General features: G+C 41.5%; 1 protein-coding gene across 1 annotated transcript in view; it reads right to left on the bottom strand.

The window, feature by feature from the left end:
• TMEM132B (transmembrane protein 132B) overlaps positions 1-25,062 on the bottom strand; it is a 177,966-nt gene that overhangs the window by 30,535 nt on the left and 122,369 nt on the right. Inside the window, exon 5 of the mRNA XM_085238511.1 lies at positions 5,594-5,737. Within this exon, the coding sequence (XP_085094637.1) occupies positions 5,594-5,737 (144 nt within the window). The remainder of the gene's footprint in view (positions 1-5,593; positions 5,738-25,062) is intronic.

The raw sequence follows: 25,062 nt of genomic DNA on the forward strand, positions 1-25,062 counted from the left end.
TATAAAGCAAGGTTAATTTCCTACAGAACTTGGAGAAAAAGCCTCCAGATATTTGTCAATTTTCTCAAAACAACAGTCTCTTATTGCTACATTTGCTTCTGTTGAGCTGTTTACTCTGTGCATCTCTTAGTATAAAATATTCAGAGTTGATCCTGAGCAATATCGCAGTTCAGGCTAATGATTTTTTTCCAGGACTGGGATCCATGCCCTTTGCATTTCTGCTCTCAGAGCAGCCAAATGCTACGCCATAGAATTGTTTTCTTCCTCTGAAGCAGCAGCTGGTCTCTTGGAAGACACCATAAGCATCTCTGCCGAAATCTGTGTAATTGCACATGTCGGCATGGTCTGTTCTTAACGGATCCTCTCCCAGACTAAACACTGTTTTCTCAAGCTGGCTTTGAAGACTGCGTTTAAAAATAGCTTCAGGAAGACACACACATATATTTTGCTATAAACTGTGTACAATGTGTACTGTGTACAGAATATTAATTCTTCAATATGTGATCTCGTACACTGCCTCACTGTCATCCTTATTGCTATACATGGAGCTGTTTTGTGTGCAAATATGATTCTAAACCCAATGTTTTAGCTTGGCACATTTGTAGAACACTATAGACTTCAACCTGTTGCTGTGTTACAAGTGTGTTTTTAAGACAAATCTGTTAATATTCAGTAAGTGGCTGTGCTACTCTTTTCTGATCGTGTTTTGTCCGGATTGGAAACTAATTAGCAGAACTGGTGACCTAAATGTCAGAACCTCTGATATTTCGACAAAAAGCAAAATCCTTAATTCAACAGCTGACATATTGCTGAAAGATCTGCCATGTTCTCCTGTCTCTCTCTTGTGACTCATAGTGATGAATTTTATTTGGGGGCAAAGAGGCTGTTTTCTGGCCAGAATAACTGGAAACCAGAAGCTCTAATTACAAATTTAATGCATTTCAAGCAGCTCAATGATATTCAGTTATTTCCCTAACTTAGGTAAACCTGTCCACACATATAAAACAAGACAATCCACAGTCTCCAACAGGTTCCTTGCCAGTAAATCCTTCTGACATAGAGGTATTCTGGTCATCCCTGTGACACTACTGCTACAGACCAGCAACTTCACATAGCAGGGCTGGAGTAATGCAGGGAGGTAAAGCAAACACCTAAATCCAGGGTGGGATCCTCACCTCTTAAATCATCCTTCTGATTGGGCAAGGAACACATTGCTGCCATAAGCATCATGGTTTGGCCAAGCATCAGGGGGAGTCATTATTTCAGGAATTGTGATGGACTGCAGAGTCCATCACCTCCCAGCTGTCAGAGATGGATGAAACGAAATCAACGGTGACTTCAGGTTGTTACCAGCTGATTTCATGGAGTTGATGATACTGATCCGGTGGCACTAATCAGGTGAGATTAAAAGCACTGCTTGGGCATGGAGGTGGATTCACCCAATTAAACACCCGCACTTGAAAAGCTTTCTAGCTGCACAGCTGCCTGCTGCAGCCCCGAGCTGGCCCTGTGCTGGGGCGAGCAGAGCGGTTAACCCTCCGGTGCTGTCAATCTCAAACCCCTCAGCAGCACTAAAGAAAAAAACAAATCACTTAAAAAATACGATCTAGTTCAAAATGAATTGTGTAATAAACCAACTGGCACCAAAAGTAAATCCATCATATAAATGGGAAGAGAACGTTTTCACTGCTTACTGAGTTTGGACTCCTAGAATGAGCTAATTTCTGAGCGAGTGATGACAAATAAAGCTCTCAGGTAATGCAGTGATAGGCACTCAAAAATATGATAAATGGAGAAATAAGATTAGCTCCACTTTATGTATGTTACATTCTTGATCGCATACTTTAATGGCGATGCAGCTGCAGAACTTGCTAATTACAAGCACTGCTTTTGTTTTCAGAGCTTCTGCATAAACCAATGTGTTAACAACTGCAGGCAGTCGTTTCTTTCTGTAAGTTGTCCTAAGAATGTGCTGCAGGTCCGTTCCCAAAATTCAGCATAACCTAAGTTAAAGAACTGCACTATCTCTCCCCTATCTTTCCTCTTTTTCCCCCTTATGGCCCACATGGCTGTGGTTTGAGATCACTGTGCTCAGCTGCTGAATAAGGTCCTCAGTCATTCATCTGCTTTTCTCTGAAGGAGGGAAGAACGTTCTGCAGATTCAATCTAGTTCAGCTATTACCTTTCCTCCCTTTCTGACACTTGTTTTACTGCACATTAGATAATGCCTAGCCGACTGCTGCTAGCAAAATTAGGTCTTCTATTGTTTTAACATTAATTATGGAGAGTTCAAGATAAGGTTTGTGTTAGAAAAGCAGGGGGTGGGAATGGTTTGAATTTGACTTTCATTATAATTAGGCAGGAAATTATGAAAAGGTGAAAAATAATTCACAGAAGTGCTTTTCTCTAGCAAGCTAACAATAGAGTGCATTCTTGTACAGATGGAGTTCATGGTATATTATCGTAGCACCACTGTTTTAATGTATGCCACTGCTTGGGCACATTGAGCCTGTTGCTATTGCACTTTACATGTGGGCAGAAATGAGGAGGTTGAGGCCCTCTGGCTCCCTTATGTTCCACTGAGGGCCTTTTCTGTTACAAAAAAATCAGGCTACATTAGTCCATGGCGTAGCTCCATGGAAGCCATGTGAATTACAGCAGACATTAATTTGAACCATCAGTCAATTTCTGTGTAACTTGCAAAGAACATGAAAATATTACTATCGAAGAATGAATTAATTGGGCAGCTGTCTCCCTTTCATTTGTACACTACTGAGATAAACATTTGGACTAAGAAGCTGTCCTCATTATAATTTCCTCACTTGACGCCGCTTTGTGGCTGATGTTCCTGACTAACATAACTACAGTGTTTTCAGAATTTTTCTTCACACGCAGTTACTACAGTTCAGGCTTTTAAAGGGAGGAAAAGGAGTTCACAAACTTTGCAGGGAGCATCTGTGAAGCTGTGAAGACTGACAGCCACCACAGCTCATCAGGTTAGACTTCTCCATGCAATACAACCATCCCGAGGTGCTCCCTTCCTCACTGCCACTTCTCTCTAACAGTGGCTCAAAGGCCAATGAGGAGATGCAAAACCCACTGTAGCAGACCAGCAATACTTCAGCAGTGCTTATATATACTGACAGATGGTCAAGAAAAGGAGGTCCCTGCCATGATACAACTACTTTAATCCTTTTCTTCAAGGCTTTTTTTCCCCACCAGTGAGGACTGAAGCCCCATGGTTTGGCACACATATAGAAAAAGCACATCCCACTTTGTCTAAAGGCTCCTTAATCTCCCAGAAGCAGAATAGCTGAGCAACTTGTTCGTAAACTTTTCAGCTTCACCGCCCTACTTAGTTCTGGCTTGCAGGAAAAACAAGACTTGGGAGAAGACCTTCAAGAGAGTCCATGGCAGAAGACCACTGAAGTTAGTGGGGCTTTTGGAGATAAGGATTTTGTCCATTCAGAGTCATCTGTAGCTTGAAAAATAATGTAAGGCAGGCTGAGGATGGGAAAGATTTTTTTTCTCAGCCTTGCTTGCAGATAAGGAAGTGAGGTTCCAAGAGAAATGACTGACTTACCCAAAATCACACAGGAAATCAGCAAAAGATATGGTAATAAATGCTGAGAAGCATTTCAGTGCCTTAATCATAAAGCCATTCTTTTCCTTCGAATGCCAAAAACATTAAACATTCCTTTTCAACGATGGAATAAACATGAGAGTTTCACTGACTCAAGAATGATGTTTTCATCTCAAATTTTTACAGTGTAAGCAATTTCAAGGCACAATGGTAGGTCAGTATTATGGCCTGTGCCCAACTGCAGGAACCAGGGATGGCAATACAACTGAACAAGTAGATCTGTGCGACTCCATTGACGATCCAGTCACACTGAGGTCGGTAAGTGCAATGTCAAGGAATGCTTAATTGTATTTACCACTAATTATGTAGACCATGAAAAATGTGGACTGAATTACTCTCTTGCTGGGAAGCTATTATACTGTTAGGCAGAGGGGATATATGGCTTTGAGCAGGAGAGATTCACATCCCTTGTCTACAGACAAATCACTCATCACCTGTCTGTTGGGCCACCTCTGGGTAGTATTTTTGTCAGTATGATAACAAAGTAGCTGCCCATCTAAGTGCATTTTGTATAAATACATAACAGCCTGGGCCAAAGTCTGTTTCTATTTAAATTAGCTTCAGTTCATTGTGTCTTAATTGAAAATAATGGCGTTGGAGCAGTGATCAAAGAATCGTCTCATTTACTGTCTATTAAATCATTAGCTATTAAACAGAAATAAAAGGCTAAGAATGCAACATTCTGTTCTGCCCAAAAGAATATGACTATCTCTCCAATTACAAAGAAACAATAAAGGCAGAATTAACAGTGAAATGATCAAAATTAGGTAAATACATCCAAAATGCCTGACAACCCTTATTAGAGAGTTTAACAGGGTGACCACGATAGAAAAGTCAACACAAACACAACTAGCTGCATAGGACACAGCAAAAAAAGAACAGCAAAATGTATTAAAAATAAATTGTTCCTTTGAGAATTAAGTCAGTTATAAACAAAGACAGTCATTTCCATTCTTTTTGGTAAGAGCTTTAATGGAAATATGTTTACTAGAAAAACAAAATGTGATTTTTCTTTCCCAACCAACATATAGCGAGACCTCAGGATAGAGATTTGAGAAATCTCTTCCATCAATGGCTGAAGGTAAACATCACTTTCATGAAGAGTCACTTTCATGACAAAGGAATATTACACTGATTTCCTTTGCAAAATGCTTTGAGGTTTGGAAAGTGCCAGACATCACTCTGAGGATTCATTTGCACATATGCCTTTTCTCACTAACTTCATTCTTAATTATGAATAATTTGTCTTTGTGATAAATAGAGATAAATATACATGAAAAAGATTGAAAGAAAGTAAAGCTGGCCTGACTAAGGTTTTTGCCCAAACCGACTGCATCTTTCCTAGTGCTACCTCGGATTAAGTGGATGTCATCTCTCATGTGAGAGTCTCAAAAACAGGAAAGCCCTGTAAGCATTTTAACTACATAGGAATTGCTTTCTTGTTGGAATTAAAATGCAATTTAGATGTTGTTTGTTTGTCTTAGAGGATATTATTTATTCCCAGTATTGGTAATGAGCTCATCCAGTGTCGTCAAAAATAGGAATTGTATTTAATAATGGATACAGAAAATCCACACGAGAATAAAGATTCCTGCACAACAAACTGACTTTTCCCACGTGGGATGTATCAGACAACACATTCTTTCTTGCTAGCTCTGGCTGTCCAGAGCTAGCCAGGAACACACTTTCAGCATCCCTCACCCTCTCCCACACCTTATGGAAAGCACCAGCACAAGTAGGCTCCATGTCAGCCTACAGTGATGTGCTAACCCTGCAAAACCTCTGGAGACCAGTTTCCTTATTGCACAGTGGAAGCCACCCACAAGTGGCTATGACTGTATAAAACCATGTAAAATCCCAAATGTGGGCTAGGACCAGTATACTGGTGGTGGAGAAGGCAACACAAAAAACTTGTGATTCCCTCATGCCCATCTCACGTGGGCACCTTACCTTTATGACGTCTTCATCAGCTGATTTGCACTCAGTGGACTCTGAAACATCGACGACCGACCCATCCTCCTGCACTGCAACAACCTTGACTGGAACTGACACCGTTTTGCCCGTCAGGATGGCTGTGTTAAGGACTTCTGTGTCCTGTATGCACACACACACACAATTATGGGACTGGTATTAGAGAAGCAAAAAGCACAGAACACTGCAGAGATCAGACCACAGAACCAAAACCTTCTCTCGGACAGGGGAGTGACACTTCTTGCACACACCCTGTGAGCTCCTTGCAATCAACGGTATCACAATTTTCTAGGCCAAAATTTGTGTCTGGACCACCAAGTTCTGGTTTGACAGACATACAGATTTACTCTTTCTGAGCCCATTTACAGGTTTGGCTGTTGTTGAAATGAAATCCATAACGCAATGACGCGCAAAGGCACATCTGTGGGTTGGCAGAACCTCTGCAAGTTTCAAGCACCATCTCCAGGGGTGTCAGTGGCTCAGCCCACCCTTATGTCCCAAATCATGCCCGGGATGTAGGAGGCAATTGCCAAGAACTACAGCAACAGTATTTCTTTCATACTGGTTCAGCCAACAGTTGAGCCAGTTGTCCCTTTTCTGGACATAAATATATGATTGGAAAACCATGCATGAGGCATGCTATTACCAACTAAGCAATGTCACATACAATTTTCCTAATCTTTCCCCATCAAAATCCCACCTGGAGATGTTTTACCACATTTCTCTGTAATCCTGACGAATTCACAGCACTGGCACTCTAATGACTGCATTAACACAGCCTTCCTCGGCATCTCAGTGTGGCTGCAGTTTGATTAATTGTGCCAAGTGAGCTGCCCAGAGGTCCCTGCCTTGCGTAAGCAGAGCAGACGGGAGGGGAACAGCTCTGATGGAGGCCTGCAGAGGAACACGTCTCTGCTTAAGCACTGCTCACTGCAGGCCCAAAGCTTCACACCACCTCTGCTTCCATACAGATTCAGCTCAGCCTTCTAGAAAAGCCTTCAAGAGGAAATACTGCTTTAAATCCATCTGCTGCTCATTTTTCAAATTCCATAAAACTAATTGCTTGCCAGTTGGGGGAAAAAAGAAAAAAAAGTCTCTTCCAACTAATCTAACTTTAAATTCCATTATTTGAATTGGTGGAAGAATAAACAGATTTTAGTGGAAAATCTGATGGCAGCTTGCATAGGAAAATATATTCACTATCATTTACTTCTGTCTGCTAGCTAGATTGATAGAAAATAATGGGCATTGACCACCAGCTAAGGACAGCTGGAGAAGTCCAATAAATACTTGCAACTAAGATGTATTATTAATCAATATTCAGAAACTTCTACAAAAGCACCCTGAATTAAATGAGTAGAAGTACTAATAACGCTAGTGCCAGCTAACTAATATAGTCTAGTAGAGCTTTATGGGCAGTCATCTTCCAGAAAGGCACTTAAACGTGTGCTCCAGTCCATTTCTGTTCAAAACAGCACTAAAAGTATGTGGCTCAACTTGACACTTAGACTTCTCTGTGATTTAAGCACATGTGTAAGTGCTGTCCTGAACAGAGATGCTTTTCTGAATTATACCTCATGAAATAAATACAATCCTCTTTGTCCTGTTCTCTGCCAGGCACCAGCCAGATGTTTCACGCAGTAAATGACTGGTTTTTGTTTATGCTGAATGGGATCATTTATCACCAGCTGCCACCCATGACAGAGGGACACCAGCAAACAGAGATGTGAAAAAATAAAAGTGTGAAAGAACAAGTGAAGAACCTTTACAAAGACTGAGGCTCCAACAAAAGTAAGAAAATTCACTGCTGTGTGAGAACAGATAGCTGCAGCTTGGGTAGAAAGGGGTTATGTAAACCAGGTGAAGATGAATGGAGGATGCTTCACGCATAAATACAGCAGAGGTAGGCAGATGGCACCAAACCAATGGCAAATACACCATCAAGTTGATATAAACATATGCTGAATACGTGATATGGACATGGTGGTTTTGCATCCTGGTTTGTCAGCAGGATGCTTCTGAGTGCTCCTCAATAACCGTCTTCAGTGCATCAGGAGAAGCAGTATTTTTGCCAAGGTCACGGGCAGTGCACATGTGCCTCATTGTGCTTCCAAACCTCCTATTCTTAGCACAGCTCCATAGCACCTACATGTCAGCGGCAGGCAGCACTCACAGTCCAATCCAAAGCCCTACTGAACAACAGATGAAAGATTTCTTCTGACTTCAGTGGACTTGGAATCAGGTTCTCAGCAGAGCTAGCTGCTTTGCTTCTGCACTGTTTGTTGTATCACCCAACTGCTGAGTGTCCGTGTGACGACAGCCAAACACAACCTCCAGTCTCTTATTAACTCCTAAGAGCTGCTCAGTTTCCAAGCTGAAGCCAAACTCTGATGTTCTTAAAGGATAATGCAGGAAGATTTACATTATTCTGAGAACTCTCTGTGTGAGAGAAAAGGGCCCATAAGTGACACATTGCCACTCCTCCGTTGGTAGGTGCACTGCCGTACGCTCACCGCTCTCTTGACACAGCACTGTCCCGAACCTCCCCTCCATCCCAGTCAGTAGATACCTACCCACGGTGCTAATTAGCTGGTGCTGCTTCACAAAGCTGCACTTCACTGGTAAGCAATTCTACCATAGAAATCAATATTTCAGGTGCCTGATGCCTGCATCGGGTGTGCTACAATAGCATAATAGGCTGCGTAAAGACCTTTTTAAGAGCTGGCTATTTATAGACTGACAAAACGTGTTTCCTCTGAGGAAGAAATATGAAGGCAGAACTGAACTAATTGACTGTCTGTTAGATTTATAAGCAGACCTCTTTTTTCTTTTTTTATTTGCATCTTCAGTAGATTCTGTTAGGTTTGTCTTCTATTTCCACAGCAAGGTTTTCTGCAGAAAGGAGTGTCACTGCACGTAAAACAACTCTGCTGGTTACTGTCAACATCACTGAGCTCTAGAGAGAGGTAATAACACTGATTTACGTGGGCAGGTCCCACAGCGTGGCACAGCATCCCTGGACACCTGGAACACCACCCAGGGACCAGCACCAACCTCTCACCTCCAACTCCCTGCAGCTCCCCGGTGAAAGATGGAATCCTTTCCTACTTCCTCTACCATGGGTTTATGATGGGATCTTGACCAAGATCTGGAACTTAAGCAGCTGGGGCAGAAACTAGACATTCACATTGCAGCACTATCCTTGAATAACAATTATGTGTGTGTTTATCTCCATTCCTTCTCTGTACCTGAATGCATTAGTACTTCAGCAGAACTCTTCTTAATTACAACTGTAACCTGCTAATAGCGTTTCTTTGTTGTCTGAAGGAATCTACTTCTTATCCAGCCTAGGCTAAATTAAAATTTAATACAACATCAGGTCGCAACAGAACTAGGAAGCAAATGACAGCTGTTTAATTAAAACCTAAAGCTGATTAGATGGCACTACTGAGAGAAATACTCAAGAGGAAGAGTAGAAAACTACTGAAACTCAAGGCCAGGATAATGGCTTTATTTAAATATGAATAAGCCCTGCACACAGCCTCGGTAAACGTTTGACAACTCATTGCTTTGGACAAATGGGGGAGGAATGTGAATGGAAGAGCCATCAAGAGCCACCTCAGGCTGTTACTGGGGATGTGACCAGGAGTAGGGATCCCTGCGGAACTCCAGGCACTGAGGTCCTAATATTTAGGCTTTAAACAATGCCACATTGACCTAAATCCTCACCAGGCCCATGACTCTCACAGCTCACCCAACCACTGCAAGCCAAGAAGATAGTGATGTATCACACAAGGAACCATCTCAGGGCCTTATTACTCAAACCCCAGCCTAGGACCACCAGCACACCTTTCCTGCCCCTCTCCTTTCCACAGAAACCCTGCACTGACCCAATTTACTGTAACAGACATCATCCTAGTGATTAATATACAAGCTGGATGTGCTTTTTCAGAGGTTAACCAAACACGCTACAGTACAGCAAACCCAATAAACACTCAATTGTAAATCAGGAGGGAAACCTAAAGCCAACCCTATTCCACTGACAAATGTTACAGCTAAATGCCTTTTGGCATTTAGTTGAAATGACTGTCTTTAGTGAGGAAGGCATAGACCCGAAACATTTGTCTGCAGAATTGCATTGCTTCATTATTATTTTTTCCCCAGAGTGTACCTCATAAAAATTCATTTGTAACATTGGAAGGAATCTTTAGGAACCAGTTCTCCTGCCTGGAAATGGCATCTCTTAGAAAATGGAAATTATAGGGCAGGTTGTGATGTGTGGGCTGGGCCAGGAGATTTTTTTTTTTTTTTTTAAATATTTGATAAATTATTCAGCACCTTTTTCTTCAGATCAAAGAGCAAGGCAATATAAGCCCATTAAGCAAGCTTAATATATAAATTAGATGCTTTGCTGAAATTATTATAATCCAAAGCAATTCTGTACTTTTTTCCTCTTATAGCTGACTACTGTTTTAGATTTCCAATACATATTAATGAAGTCAGGTTGCTAGAAAGCTATTTCTGTATACCACCATTAGATCAGGTAAGATTTACCATTTTGCAACCCAGTGGTAAGAACAAACAACTGAGATTGTGTTTATTAAACGCATAAACAATCTTTGCAAAGAGCTCACATTGTTCTCTAACAGTTTTCCTCCCTACTTTTACACAGCCAGTCCACATCACACATGGAACCAGGCCCACAGCAATGCAGGTGGTTTTGGTAGTCGGTGCTGCTGAACGCCCTCAACGAAGGGCTGAACAGTGCTAATTTCTCACCCTGCAAATATCACTTCACTTGTGGACTTACCTGTGAAATCACCTGCTTGCCAGTTTTTCAGGTGTCAGAGCTACACACAAGTCCTTCAATGGCCTGATGGCTGACTAGATGATCTTAGTGGTCTTTCCAACCTTAATGACTGTGATTCTGTGATTCTGCCCCACCAAGCCACACCTGCTGCTTGAAGCTCATCCCCATTCCCCTCCAACTCCCTCTTTCTCCAGCTGTTCCCTCATTTCAGCCTTTATCCAGTATATTGCTATCAGGAGTCATCAGTTATGGCAGATGGTAAATCACAAATGCTGCTATCAGAGTTAAAGGTCATCCTTTACCTCCTTTGTTTACCTGTAAAATAGCTTTATTTCATATTGGGATCCCCAAGGAAGAATAGGCAGGTGTATACATTCTGCAGGGGAAATTAATTAATGGAGATTGAACCATACAGAGCAGTTCTTAATGACTGATTCTTACGGAACAATGTAAGCAGCAACTATTAGCCTAATTGAATATTATTCTGGATGCATATTACAGTGCAGGCTGCAAAAACAATTTGCTACAGCACAAAAAAAGCATGATACAGATTCCAAAGCGGAATCTCATTCTATAGCTTGTCCTATTGCCACGGATATATTGAAGGAAGCTCTATCTTAGCAGAGTGTACCTAGCAAACGTGATCAGACATTGGAAACTCTGCCTTGGAGTTTGCAACAACTGAAGTTGAGATTTATGCCGTTTCCGTGTTTTTTTTTATGATGGAAATTCAGCTCATTTAGAGGTTTATGTAGGATGAATAAGCAAAAGCTGCTGCTGAAGGTGAAACCTGATTAGAAGCAGACACTGTCATATCTAGGACCTGAGGCAGTTTTATTTTATTTTTTTTCATAACTCAGAACAGATCTGCCCCCATTAAGCAAAGGTTCAGAATGCAGCCTAGTGCACTTGGCAGAAGTAATTGCAACCTGTCAGGCAGTCTCCACTGGCTCAGCTAAGTACCAGTGCCTTCTGCATCAGCAACAGACCTTTCATGGGATGGGCTCCTGCTATTTCACTTCAGCCCATTATGTCCCAGCAGACTCTATTCTCCAAACCTATGTTAAGCATCATGACACCATCACTCCGAAGCACATGCCTGAAGCAGAAATGGGAAATTCTTACAGCGGAAGAGCAGCTATCTCACATCTGATTTTAGTTGTCTGCACAGAGAATACAGACTCCAAGAGCTCCTGGCTTGCATTTCTGGGCTTTTTTAGCATGCTATGAAATAAAGGACCAAATGTCAACCTAAAAATATTATGGTAAACTCTGCCAATTGCCCACGCTGGAATTTGCACTATGTTTAACAATCTGCAACTCACCTGAGCATTCAACTGATAGACAGCATTCATCTGATAGATCTGTGCCAGTTGTTCTCAACGGAATATCATAGATCACTTAATGCTGTTGGTTTTTCCCTTCTTTTATTCCAGAAAAACAAGACCATATTCTGTTGTTTAATAAAAGTATGGGCCATCTCCATCTGAAATTAAATTATATCCCCTTGACCTCAAGAGGATTGCAAGTGGGTAGAGCCGTCTGCTCATGTGCAATGACGCATGCTTCCGTATGAACCAATGAACAAATAATTCTCTTCAGATGACCACGAAACAATCACCTGAGCATTTGTCAAAGGCTTCTTGCACTGAAGAATCTAGGGAGGCCACGTTTTGTCTACTTTATGAAATGTAACCATTGGATCCACTTGAGTATCAGCAGTCATCAAAGATAAATTTTTCTGATCAACATGAAATTTCATTTCTCTTTGTCCCACCAGTTTCAGAACATTTGACAACATTCTTGGTAACCATTTAATGAATTTCTTTTCTACTCATCATAATTTCTGCTGGAGCAGGCTGCAAGAAGGGCTGGCTTTTTTGTTTTTTTTTTTGTTTGTTGGTTGGTTGGTTGGTTTTGTTTTTTTTTTTTTTGAGGAAATTCTATGTTATGGAAAAGTTGGCAACTCACCAGCTTGAAAAGGCTTCAGTTTCACAAGTGCAAAACTACAAACACTGAAACATAAGGTTGCTTATCACGTGAGTTTACTGCTGCAATCTGTGTGCTCATCATCTACCATGAGCGCTACCTGGGCAGAAATCCACGTCCTTCTGTAATAACAGCTGCTTATTGCTATAGCAGAGTGCACAAATTAATTACGGCATGTCTCCATGACTTCCCAACATCCTGCAGGAGCATCCTCTTAAGGAAGGAGCATGGCTCTTTCTCCTTTGGCACACAATTGGCCATTCATTTGATGGCTGTGGCATAACAATACTCATTTTCGAGCAAAACAAAGTATGTGGGAAAGCAGCTGTGACATAGAATCACTGAATTGCTCTGGTTGGAAAAGTCTTTCAAAATCAAGTCCGTCCAACCTTAACCCAGCCATGCTACCCTAACTCTAACCTTAATGATTCTATGATTATCCAAACAAGATTTTGGGTTTTTTTCTCTTCTCTCTTCTCATCAGGACCAGACTGCTGCACATGCTTACTTCACCTTGGAAGTAATTCCATGGGCTTCCATCTGACTGCTCCCAGGATGTAACATCCACACACCCAGCAGAGCAGCAGTGCCATTCAGCAGACCATGCCCACTGCCAGCTCTCACCAACACAGCAATCCTCCCAGTGCCCACAGTGTGCCATTCCCTGCCTCAATACGTATCTCAGGACAGCATAAGTGACACTCTGGAAGCTTTATCTCTCTCTATTGCCTGTAAAGGCCTCACATGTCTAGTTTAGCCTTGATGGCTAGAAGAGAGAACTCTATTCCTCCCTGTCTTCAGTTACAAACAATCAGTATCTATACATTTCTGTTGTAGGACAACATTAGCAAGTACCTACGCCACTGCATGACCTTAACTGTGACACAGACTTCTACAGCCATGCTTTTTATCCACTTCACAAAGCTGCCTACCCCTGTATTCAGTGCAGCAAAAATACAAAGCAAGAGAACATGCCCATAGCCAGCCCAGGCAGCAGCCATTACTAAGACTGCAAGCTCAGAGCTTTCTGGTGCTTCATTCCCTGATCATGGGAGCATCCCACACTGTACACCCTGTGTCTTTGCACTGCCACTGCCCAAACAAGCTGCTCCCACAAGTATTTTTTGCTTAAACAGAAACAACAGAAGATGATGCCTCCTGCTTGTGTTTAGAGCTGCCCACAAACTTTTTGGACCTGGAAAAAATAATGTGACAAAACCCAAGAATAGTAAGAGAGACACCTGTGAGAGTATTTGGGGGAAAAAAAAAAGAAAAAAAAAAAAAACTGAAATTAAAGAGCGATTTTTTTCAAATGACAACATTCATTTCTTTGAGTGTTTGAGAGTCTTCTGACTGCCCTATGGATTTCTTTTCCTTCCTTCCTTCCCCTGCTGCTATGTGACTTGCATTTTTGCTCTTCATTTTTATTTTTCTATTTGTTCACCTTGTACGTGTTCAGAAGTGCTGTCAGATCCATCCTGCCTCTATGTCTGATTACTTCTTTTTCTGCTCAACTTTATAAAGAACGACCTCTGCTTTATTCAAGTTCAGAACAAAATCCCATTTTTTATCTTTCATGATTGAATTTCTCAGCACAGCGTCTATATTTGCTGCAGAATAGGACAATATCATCTGTGTTTCACCAGTTGAGCCATTGCTTTCAGAACCACAGTGTTCTTCCAGAGTCCATCAGCTCTGGGGACACACAGAGCCTCAAACTGAAGAACCTCTGAGTAAAGACTGGATTCTGCTCTCGACTAGACTGGTGCAAGAGAGCAATTACAGCAAAGATCATGGAATTACACAGATGTAAAAGCTCTGTGAAATCAGGATCAAACTATTTAATCTTTCATCTTTTCCCACACGGCCTTCATCTGTTCTAAAAATTACATTCTGAATGTTTAATTTAAGTTACTCCTTATAGCATCTTATCCTTCAACAACACTTTAAAAACAGCTCTGAGCTTTGCAAGGGACAAGATGGTTATCTCCATTTTACAGATCAAATAATGAGGTAGGAAAATCCCACCAGGCCAATGACACAATGAGAAACTGAATCCCCATTTCCCATGTCCTAGATCCATGCCTTTCCTGCAAGATTACACTCAAACCTGCTGCTGTTCTGCACAGTTTAAATACCGATTCTCTCATCTTTCCTACCAAATGGCCTTTTTGCTGTAAATGCTGAGCATGCAACATCTCAAACAGTTAATTTATTGGTTGGTTAACTGAAATTCAGCTGTGCAGCAAAACAAATGCCAGTGATTGTAAAGAAATACAGAAGGCCACAAATAAAGCGACCAGTAACAGATGCAAGGAAAGAAAGACTGTCTTACTTGCTGCCTTCCCTAAGTGGAAAATGATAGCAGCATACTACCATGTATTCTAATGCAGTAGATAACCACATGCACTCAAGAGGAAAGAATACCTCTTAATTTGAAACTACTGCAGAATGTTCCATTTAAAGAGGGCTTCTGATGCCATCCCACAGGTGCTTTGAAATGGGGCAAGACAATAAGTAGACAAGGGGGATGACATTAATGCTTCTCAGGAGCAGGAATAGAAAGTGACAGTATTATTGGTTTTTGATAGAAGCATTCTGTAAGCAGACAAAGGTCTTCACTTGTGATTCTGTGAAAGCAAGCACATATCAAAATCACAGCATGTTTCGTTGATAAAGAATTTTTAACCTTACCTCTGTGCCAAACTCAGTCCAAGCAGAGACTCCAAAGTAATATTAAAACTTAGAGTTTTAAAATGTCTGCAAACTGCACAAAGTAGTGGCTGACTTGGTTCTCTGTCCCAACAAAAAGCACTGAAGGACAGGAAGAAGATGAAAAAAGAGCTTCTATCTTTGCTTCCAAAGCATTATCTTCATAATTAGCCTTTAAAAGCCATTAAGGCATTATTCAATTCAAACTTTACAATTATTTCTTTAAAACCTGCTACATTATGAATAATGGGAAAAACACCAATCTTCCAGAAAGACAAGCTAGGTACAGTAAGTGAGTAAAAAGAGAATTACTCACTTCATGTTAAAGAACTCATCTACAAGAACTATCATGGAGGAGGAGAACGTCCCCCATTTGCTGCCATTTTACTTAACACAAAATAGCCGTGCAGCCCAGCTCACTGGCGAAGAGAAAATAGATCATCATCACTGGACTGTTCAAAGAGAATTAATAGTTGCCATTTTCATCCATTAAGGAAATTTATCTTCCTCAAAACTGGCTGTGTCAACTATTCATTCCTTCCTTTCTCTCTAAAAGTGGGCAAATTTCCAAATGACAGTACATGTATTTCTTCTTTTGCAGTATGAATTTCAAATTGTTTACTGTTGTAAGGTAGGAAGGAGGCCAGGTGGAATACCCTATTCTTTCTTGTGCTGAAGCTGATGGGGTCCTCTTGCTATATATCATTGCTCCTGCTACAGGGACAGACCAATACGAAAGAATACGCTTTTTACAGAAAATGGAGCTTAAGAAAAGATACGGTTTTGTGGCATTTTGACACATCATTTTAGTGAAGGAATGACAAGGAGAGAGTGTTGCATTTTGAGGTCTTTGTGAATGTACCACAGAATTCCAGATCAAAAGTGCTCTCACTTGAAAGCACCCCTATACATTTACGGCTTCGAAAGGAGCAAGGGCTCCTCACCTTCCATTTCTTCTTATGTTGGCTTTTTCTCTTCTTCTTACACCACGCAGTATTCAGCCCTCTCTGATGGCAGCTCACCTCCTCAGTGCTTGAGATGGGCTCACGTGGCACAGGTATGGGCCAGTGCTTCCCACAGGTGAGAAAGACAATGAAAGAAAGTGCCCTTTTTCCCCCTACTTTCCAGTAGTCCCTAAGCCCCACTGTAGTCACCACCTGTGCTACAATTCTCTGAGAACCAGCACTGCAAATTTGCTTTCAAAGTATTCCTCTAAAATGGCAGAGTCTTAGATTCAGGGAATGGTAACCCATCATTCAAAGAACCAATTTCGTGCATCTGTTTGCAAAACCTCAGTGGGGGCATTCACCTACAAAGCTGAACCTGTGACAGCTAGGAACAAGAAAATCCTCAAAGAAAAATATACAGAGAGCACAGTGAGTAAAGTGTCTCATTTAGTAATTTCAGATTTTCTTGGCAGTGGGAATCTTCTGAAGACGGATAAACTGGATCTGGAAACAAAAGCTTTTTCAATAAATCTCTGGGTTTTTTTTTTGCTATGCTGCAATATCATCACTTTCCAAAAGGCCACTAACTACTGCCAGAAGGCATCTTACCACCAAACACAGAAAAAGACGGTCAACAGCTTCACTCCACATTCTTATGATTCACTGCAGGCCAGCTTTGAGTAACAAAGGTTTGTTCTCATGGCCGATACAACACAAGGTAGTTAACTAAAGCCATTCTTCTAAGATCAGCAGCTACCACAAACACATTTTCCTGCTTTGTTTCATTTTTTCTTGGTTAAATGACACTGACTTTAGCAAACTGTCCAAAGGTTGTACGTTCTTAAATGAAGCAATATCTGGCATTTTAAAATTCTTCTTCTTCATTATCAGATTTATTGTGTAAGCTGTTGATTTAGTTTTGGATCTTTCCCTTAATAATCCTGTAATTGAACTCTGGTATGCACATCCACTGCAGTGTGACAAAATCTATTACAGAGAACAACCCAGAATGAAACTGCAGCCCTAGTTCTTCCTAATGACAAGCTGAGACTGGAGTGAAAGAGAGGATGAGGTGAACTTGTTCTGAGCAAGTCACAGAGGGCTGGAAGCAGGCTGACTCAGCCTTGGCCATGTGAAGCAGGAGCCTGTCCCAGGCTGCCACCCAGCAGCTCTGCCTGCAGGCTTTACAATCCATTCAGCATGGCTCTTGCAGCCTGTATTTCCCCAGCTTTCACAATATATTCTTCCCGTTTATTCAATATGGTCTCTTGGGGAAAACAAAGCCAGAATCACTACGTTTCATAAAAAAAAACTGACACGAAATGTGGACTGGGATGTGATATGTAAAGATTTTGCTATTTTTACATGAGCGGTGATATTTAGAAAGGTTGGAAGTGATGTTTAGGTTTTACCTATTTCTGGTGACATGGATTGCCAGTGGATTTCTCTGGGAATGACTGTCTGCAAATTGATGGGACTGAACACGCAGAAAACGCGCTGGGTTCCAAGATTTCATTCACAAAGCATTGCTAGTGATTCTCATTAACCATATCCTGCTCTGAAACTACCATAATCTGGCTGCTGAGATGAGCTCCTATGTTACCAACCTGTATTTTTCTGAGAGCCAGGGTCAGTCTGAAGACAGCTTTTCCACGCACAGGTTTTCCAACACACATTTTGGTGATGACTAGTAAAGCTTTGTATTTATCATTCTGTCCACATGCCCACAAAGAGTGCTATGAGCATTACTATAAATTGAAGGGAAAAAAAAAGGACACGGTGATTAACGGAGCAGATTAACCTCCAAAACACTCGGACAGCTGTTTCGACATACTGAGTCTTGGAGGCCAATATGCTGAAACAGCTGTTCTTATATATAAGGTAAACTTCTCTGTGTAGTTTTTTCGATATGTATCCTCTAGGTCTGTTTCAGATCTTAGTGATTTCAATGCACATCTGGAGCACTGTCAACAGTTTTGAGTTTTTATCCTTTTTTTCCCCCCCCCCATGTTCTTAGCAACTTCACCAGTGTCAACTCATTCATTCAGCAGGATGCTCAACAACAAAGTCAAGCAGCTTCCCAACATCCTACCTGGGACCTGCACTCTCAGGCTGCTGTCTGCCATAAGCAAGACATTACGGAACGGATGAATGAATGCCATCACTTTTGCATGTAGCTTTATAATAGCACAAAGTTCCTTAAATGGAAAGCATGTTATGGTTTGTGATGCTTTCTCCCTTCGTTTCCAAGGCAACCCAATAGACACACGCAAACACACACGTGCATGCTAATACCCTTCATCACGTGAGAGATTTCTTCATTTTTCAATGAAGAAACAGCTCCAGCAACAGGGAACGCCTAAGCCAAACTTCTCACACGGTAACACACACCGGGGAAGCATTCAGGAAACTTTTCCTTGTCACTGTATGCTTAGACACTTCGTTGCATCCCTCTGCTTTCTACAAGACAGTGCTTTCAGGCAAGCTCTTCCAAAGAGAAGGAAAGAACCAGGAGGTTTGGTTTGCACATGGATGACACAATGTATTTCCTCCTAAGAGAAGGAAGCTGATGAGCATGGAGGCAGTTGGTCCTATGGAAGGTCCTACAGCCTGGGGAAGCCCCGCAGGAGCCGAGTGCAGAAGTTGCACTGACACTTGGCACCCAGACACAGCCGTGTCTGTCTGTGCTTCTAAATGAAACTCATTTCAGAAAAGCAAGGTCTAGGCACAAAAATGATTTGTCATGCTCAGCACTCCATGCTAAATCACTTTTATACCCTCTGATTCTCGGTTGTAATCCTCTTTGGAATGTGCTTAATTGCTGGGCTTTTAAGAGCTGGAGGTCAGATGCAGACAGTGAGTAACAAGTAAAAAACGTCAAAGGCAAAGTGAGAGCCTCACAAATTCTGCTGTTTAGCTGAGAAGTGAGATGCGACAAAGAGGAGAGGCAGCTGGAAATTGCAAGAGATGTTTTGAAAGAAGCACTTTGAATCATTGTTCTGTTATTGTTGTTTCCATCTATCTGATTTTATCCTCTGCATAACAAAAAGCCCTGCTGATTGCTTTATTGCCTGGGGTTTTGTGCTTGTCCTTCCCACTCGGAATGTCAGTGCACTGCAGGTTTGCAGAACAAGTCAGACTTTGGCCCAGAGTTGGCCCAGGCCTATCTGAATAACCTGTTAACCACAACAGGACACAAACCTGCTCTGTCCTTAGGGGTCAAGTGCCATTTCCATATAAAAACCTCACTGTAAACATGGCAGAGGAGTATTTGCGATCTGGAGTCGCATTATGTTGCACTTCTTGTTTACGAATAGTTCTTTTAAAAGAGCAAAGTGCTTTTAACTAAAAGCCATCACTAACATCAACAGTGCCTCCACTAAGAAAACAGTTTATGGATACAATTTGCTTAATTCATGCACTCACTAATTTTTCAAGATTGCTACTATTAACTTGCGCACCATGTAGCCTTAATGATTTTATGTTACATTTTATATTACATGCTTCTATTTATAAATGGTTTATAAGAGACTAATCAATATTTAATAGGCACTTCAAGTGTGCAGAAGACATGAGTAGCACGCGTTAGCAAAGGTTATGGGCAAGTCAGTAGAAGGGTCATAAACACCTATAAGCTATGGCTCATAAGCAGCTCATTGGGTCATTTGGATTTTGTAGCAATTATCCAATTAATTTAAAAAGTATTAATAACTGTTTGTAAGCTGTTTGTAAGTGGAGTCCTTAAAAGGAAGCAATTCCATGACCTATCCTGCAAGCATCAGAGGAAAATGCATAGGTTTGTTTTTCCATGCCACGCTCTTCCTGTAAGCTCAAAGTCATGCTTGTTTCCAATGCAAACAAGTTACAGTGTCATTCTGGGATTTGGGCATTTTATCATACATCCTTAGGGTTAAATTCTGCTTGAAGATGCATAAATTTAAGTCTCACAGGAGCCACTGGAGCTGCTGGCTGTGCATATGTGCGTGTAGGAGGGTAGAACTCAGCCTTTTTATTTACAGTACCATTAATTAAATTACTGCAATTAAATATCAAATCTAATTGCAGTAAGGTAGCACTAAGAACCACAGCTTGTATGAGGGTTAATGAAAACACATGGTTTTTAATGTGCCACTCTATAAACCATGCCCCAAAGGATACTGCTTGAAGTAACACACATGAAAATAAAATTTCATGCAAATACTTTTTAATGATGTCCCAGTTTTTGTTATCGTATCCAATCATTCATGTGGGCCTCCTGCTCTTGTTTTCTTAAAGGCGAAATAAATAAGTAAGAAATGGAGGAGCTCTGATCGAATGGAATCAAATGGAAGAGTTTCTGATCAACTCAGAGCAATTGACAGCGTGCCATGAAATTAACTTGCAGTTAGTCCAGGGCACATGCTCCAACAACAAATCTATTTGACTTCACGATTTTCTGATTGTGATTATAAAATTTACTGATTTTCTAATTTTCTATGACTTTCTAATTAACTTTAATAATAACTGACATTTTTGCAAACAAGCCAGAGGATTAAAACCAGAAAGTCTTCTCTGGTGCCAGCCTAGCCCTGCACTATTGCTGAGTGCTGCTGGCTCCTTAAGGAATCATACAACCACTCAGTGAAAAACCATCACCGAAAAAGAAAAAAAATATTACTATTATTGCATCACAGCCCTGGAAGACACTTGTTGTGTTCTGAATTGAATGGTTTTTTTTGAGAATTTTACAGCAGAATTTATAAAGTTTGCTTATCCACTGATCAAATCAAACAGAAGTGTATGGGCCTCTATTTACCGCAGGAGAAAAACATTAAGGAGGTTCAATATTTATGCAGTATTTCATGGAAGTTCACTAGAAAAATCCAATATAATTTCCCAATTAAAATCATCTGCTAGCTGTCATATCCATTAATATTATCTCAAGTCACCGTATACTGAAGATATCCACACAACAATGTTATGTGAACATCCATAGCTTAAAAATTAGTAATTACTGTCTAGACAATTCAGTTAGCTACAGCTGAGAGAATATAATGAATAATTTATTTGATGAATTTTTACATTCCTTTTCCTCCTTGTGAATTGTTCATGACCAGTTAGGACAACTTGAAAATGCACACATTGCTTAGAATTATTTTCAGCGAATAATTCTTAACCTGAATATCTTTCCACTGGATGGAACTATTTAAATGACAGGTTTGATACTCACATTATGGTATATAGACCAGATTTGAACCAGCAACCCAGAAGCAAAAGGCGAAGCAACCACTGCAACTCCCTGCTCTGACAAGGAATTCAAAGGTATGTTTTTCCCTTTGAAATTCAATTTTAATTAGGTGAGCCTCCAAATGGAGGCTGAAACAATGAGTGTTTTAACTCTGCAGCAGATCAAATGCATTTTGACATCCATACAGTAAGGAAGAAATTGCACACTAATGAGAGACTGAGATCAAATGCTCCGCATTGTCACCCAACCTCTAGCAAGGTGAAGTGCTGGGCCGTTAACCCACGCCTGGCACCCTGTGCTGCTGCAGTTACCAATGGCCCACGGTGCCTTCCTCTCAAACTTCAGCTCTTGTGGCCTCTCCTCTTGCAGGAATGGGGATGAATCATAGAATCACTGAGGTTGGAAACAATCACAAAGATCCCAAAGTCCGACCCCGGCCCGCCCCCACCATGCCCACTGACACATCCCTCAGTGCCACATCTCCACGTTCTTGAACACCTCCAACTCCATCACCTCTCTGTGCAGCCTGCGCCAATGCCTCCACGCTCTGGGAGAATAAATATCACCTAAAATCCAGCCTGAACCTCTGCAGCACAGCATCCATCACCTCCCATCCCATTCAGTGAATGAAATGCTCTAACCAGTCTGCAATTTCTCAGGGACATTCTCTTCCTGCATAGAACACTGTTGAATCCCACTATCAGAAAGGGAGTGCACTTATCACCTCTTAAATAACTCGAAACTTCTAACTCTGCTCCCCCAAGCACTGCTGGCCCCACTCCTGCTGTGAGGCAGCGCTGCCTTCTGCACCAGGCTGAAGTCTCCCAGTATAGAACACAGAGTTTTTACCTTCCAGCTCTATAGGAGGCAGAGCTGTGAAACTGCTAAGTCAAGGGCTTCAGAACAGAGCAACACAGAAGATTATGAAGCTGTCTTATCTTAATAAAGCTGTAGCACTTTCAGTAAAGCTGAGGCACCTCTGGAAGAAATTTATTTAAGCACAATAGCTCTTATAGGCTACCTTACAACTCCTACCACTCCCTGATTGCTGCTCTGCTCCATCGTTACGATGGTGTTTTAATTGAGTTAAAAAAACAGAAATTACATGTAAAATAATTACCAAACCCAACTGATACTGGGGCCACAAAAATCAGAAGGAACCAGATGAAGGTCAGTGCCAGCCCTGAACAGGAGCTAAGTACAAATGTTTTAAAAGAAAAACTTCCCATGCAGCAATGTGTGCACAAGAAATATGGCATTGTGTCTGTCTGGCAAGAATGTGGGTCTTCTGCTTAAGTGTAGAACTGTATGTATCACTCACATACACACAACACACCATCAGTACATGCAGAAGGGACCCAGCACATCTCATTAACGCAGGCTGACAAGTCCTAACAGGACTCGCTCTCCAGCTAACAGAACAGTTAAAAAACAAACATATTTTTGTTCATGTGTGTATATTATATATGTATATAATGTGCCCATTATACTCATGTGCTGATTTAATTAACAATAATTTCAGCATCTCTGAGATTTCTTCTCTGTTTTACAAATGATGCTGTTTTGATGAGGGCTGTAGTTCAAATTACTGGCCAATCCACTGCAGCCCAAGACTGGAATGCTACATTAATTGGCAGTAAAACCAAAAGGAGCGCTCCGGAAAAAGTTATTGATGAGCCAAATTATTGGGTAATTGCTAAGGAACAAGAGGAGTCTCGTTTTAGGCAGACAACATAAAAGCTTTGGAGCTCCCTTCAGCAAAGTGTTGTTCCTGTTTTGAGTCTGCTCACGTGCTCTCAGTGCAGGTTGGCTCGTGCCTTCCCTCTTGCAATCGCTCTGCCAAAGGCTCCCCATGCCCCTGTCCCCAGCAGCCTGCCCAAGGACCCAGGCATCCCTCTGAGCTCCCACCAGCAAATCCTTATAAAGGCAGAAGCAGCAAACCTGAAGGAACAGAGGCAAACAGCCCTCTGGAGGCAGCACAGCCGTAGCAGCTCAGCAGCAGAGCACCTCTTAGCATTTTCCTCCGCACAGTTATTATTGGAACCAGTTACTTCTAACAAGAATTTAGTGCCTATGCATCCTTGGAGAGGGTTTTCTAAGAATAGTAACTCTGCAGATGGAACAGGGAGACCTGAGATGGCACTGGCTACAAGAATACCTGGATGTCCTCCTACCCTTCGTGCAAGGAGAACATGGCAATGCTTCCAAACTCAGCTTTATTTAGAAACACCTCACCGGAGTCTCTACTGTTCTTTGTCAATCAAGTCGGAGCTGCTGTTCCTTTCCACTGATGCAGGTGTGCAGTGCAGACTTCATTTGACCAAATGCAGAATCACCAGAACAGCACGCCTTTATTAAGGGAGCAAGTGAAGAAAACAGACAGGCAACACATGCAGCCTCAAAGAATCACCAAGGTTGGAGAAGACCTACAAGATCATCCAGCACAACCATCTGCCTATCACCAATAGTTCTCACTAAACCACATCCCTCAACACGTCATGAAACGAAGGCACTTGGGACACTCCTGAGCATGCTACACAAGGCCAGGTGCAGGTGAGGGATGTAAGCAGGCACTGCTAAGGCACAGGCACCTGTGCTCCACTCCTGGTGGCTGAGAGGTGGGCAAGTTCTTAAAAAGAGAATACTCAAAGCTCTTGCTGAGTTGGGAGACCTTTGTTTCATGGGGTAATCAGTGCTCTTCCAATCTGCAAACAGCTAGCAATATGTGGTCAATCACTGCAATAGTGAAAGCATCAGAGTCATTTCCAAGAGGGGAATTAGTGGAAAATAGTACCTTTAGGACTTGATTCTGAGCAGCTAGCACCAGGATCTCTGAAGCGCTTGGCATCAGCATGTCCTGCACAGTCATTAAGGTTTTGGACAACGGTTGTAACAAGTATCAGCAAGTGTATCTAATTCTATGAAAGAAAATTAGTGGTTCACAGGTGCTTTTACCCAAGCAGGCATCAAACATGAGTATGAAATCCCACACATAATCTCTAGCTGTTGTCATTCAATGTTTATCATCCAACACAGTTGAATACAATTCTTATCTTTGATGGATGTGGCACACAATAGCTGTTTTCTTGAGTGCTTCATAAATATTAAAACTATTCACAGAGCTTCTTAAAATTTGTCATGTCACATCGCTTTCATAGGAACAGTCAAAATGCCATTATTTTTGTCCCACCAATAGCAAACTCTTTTTTTGGTTTCTTTCATTTTTGCTCTAAGAACTAAATGGCAGAGTATGTTTAACTGAGCAGAGGGAGAGAACAAGGGACAATAGATGGCACTGAGCAATTCCAAGAATGAGTTCACATGCCCAGAACGAGAGTGAAAGGGACAAATTGTGATATTCTTTGGAAAATACAGTTCAGCCAAAACTGAAACACTTCACGAAATAGAGGAGAATTGGCTGGAATTTCATTTTTGGAAGAACACCAACAAAGAAGTTTGACGTTATTAAAATTGTCCTACTCTACCACATTCAGAATGGGGCATTTTCACTTAAGGAAAATACTTCTTTTTCCCAAAATTAAATATTTGCACATTATTTAATCGAGTTTAATCAAACAGCTGAGTACTGCAAGGAAAGATGGTTTTTCTCTGTTAAACAATTTTGATTAATCCAAAATAGCTTCTCTGAATGTTCCTTTCCAAACGAGGCCAAAATTGGCTCTGAACAAAGCCCATTTGGGCACCCTTCACAACCTGCTTTCCCCACACACTCCTTTCAGTAGAGTCAAAGCCTTCCCCTGGA

Source organism: Meleagris gallopavo, chromosome 17 (assembly GCF_905368555.1).
Source record: "Meleagris gallopavo chromosome 17, MGAL_WU_HG_1.1, whole genome shotgun sequence".
Taxonomy (NCBI): domain Eukaryota; kingdom Metazoa; phylum Chordata; class Aves; order Galliformes; family Phasianidae; genus Meleagris; species Meleagris gallopavo.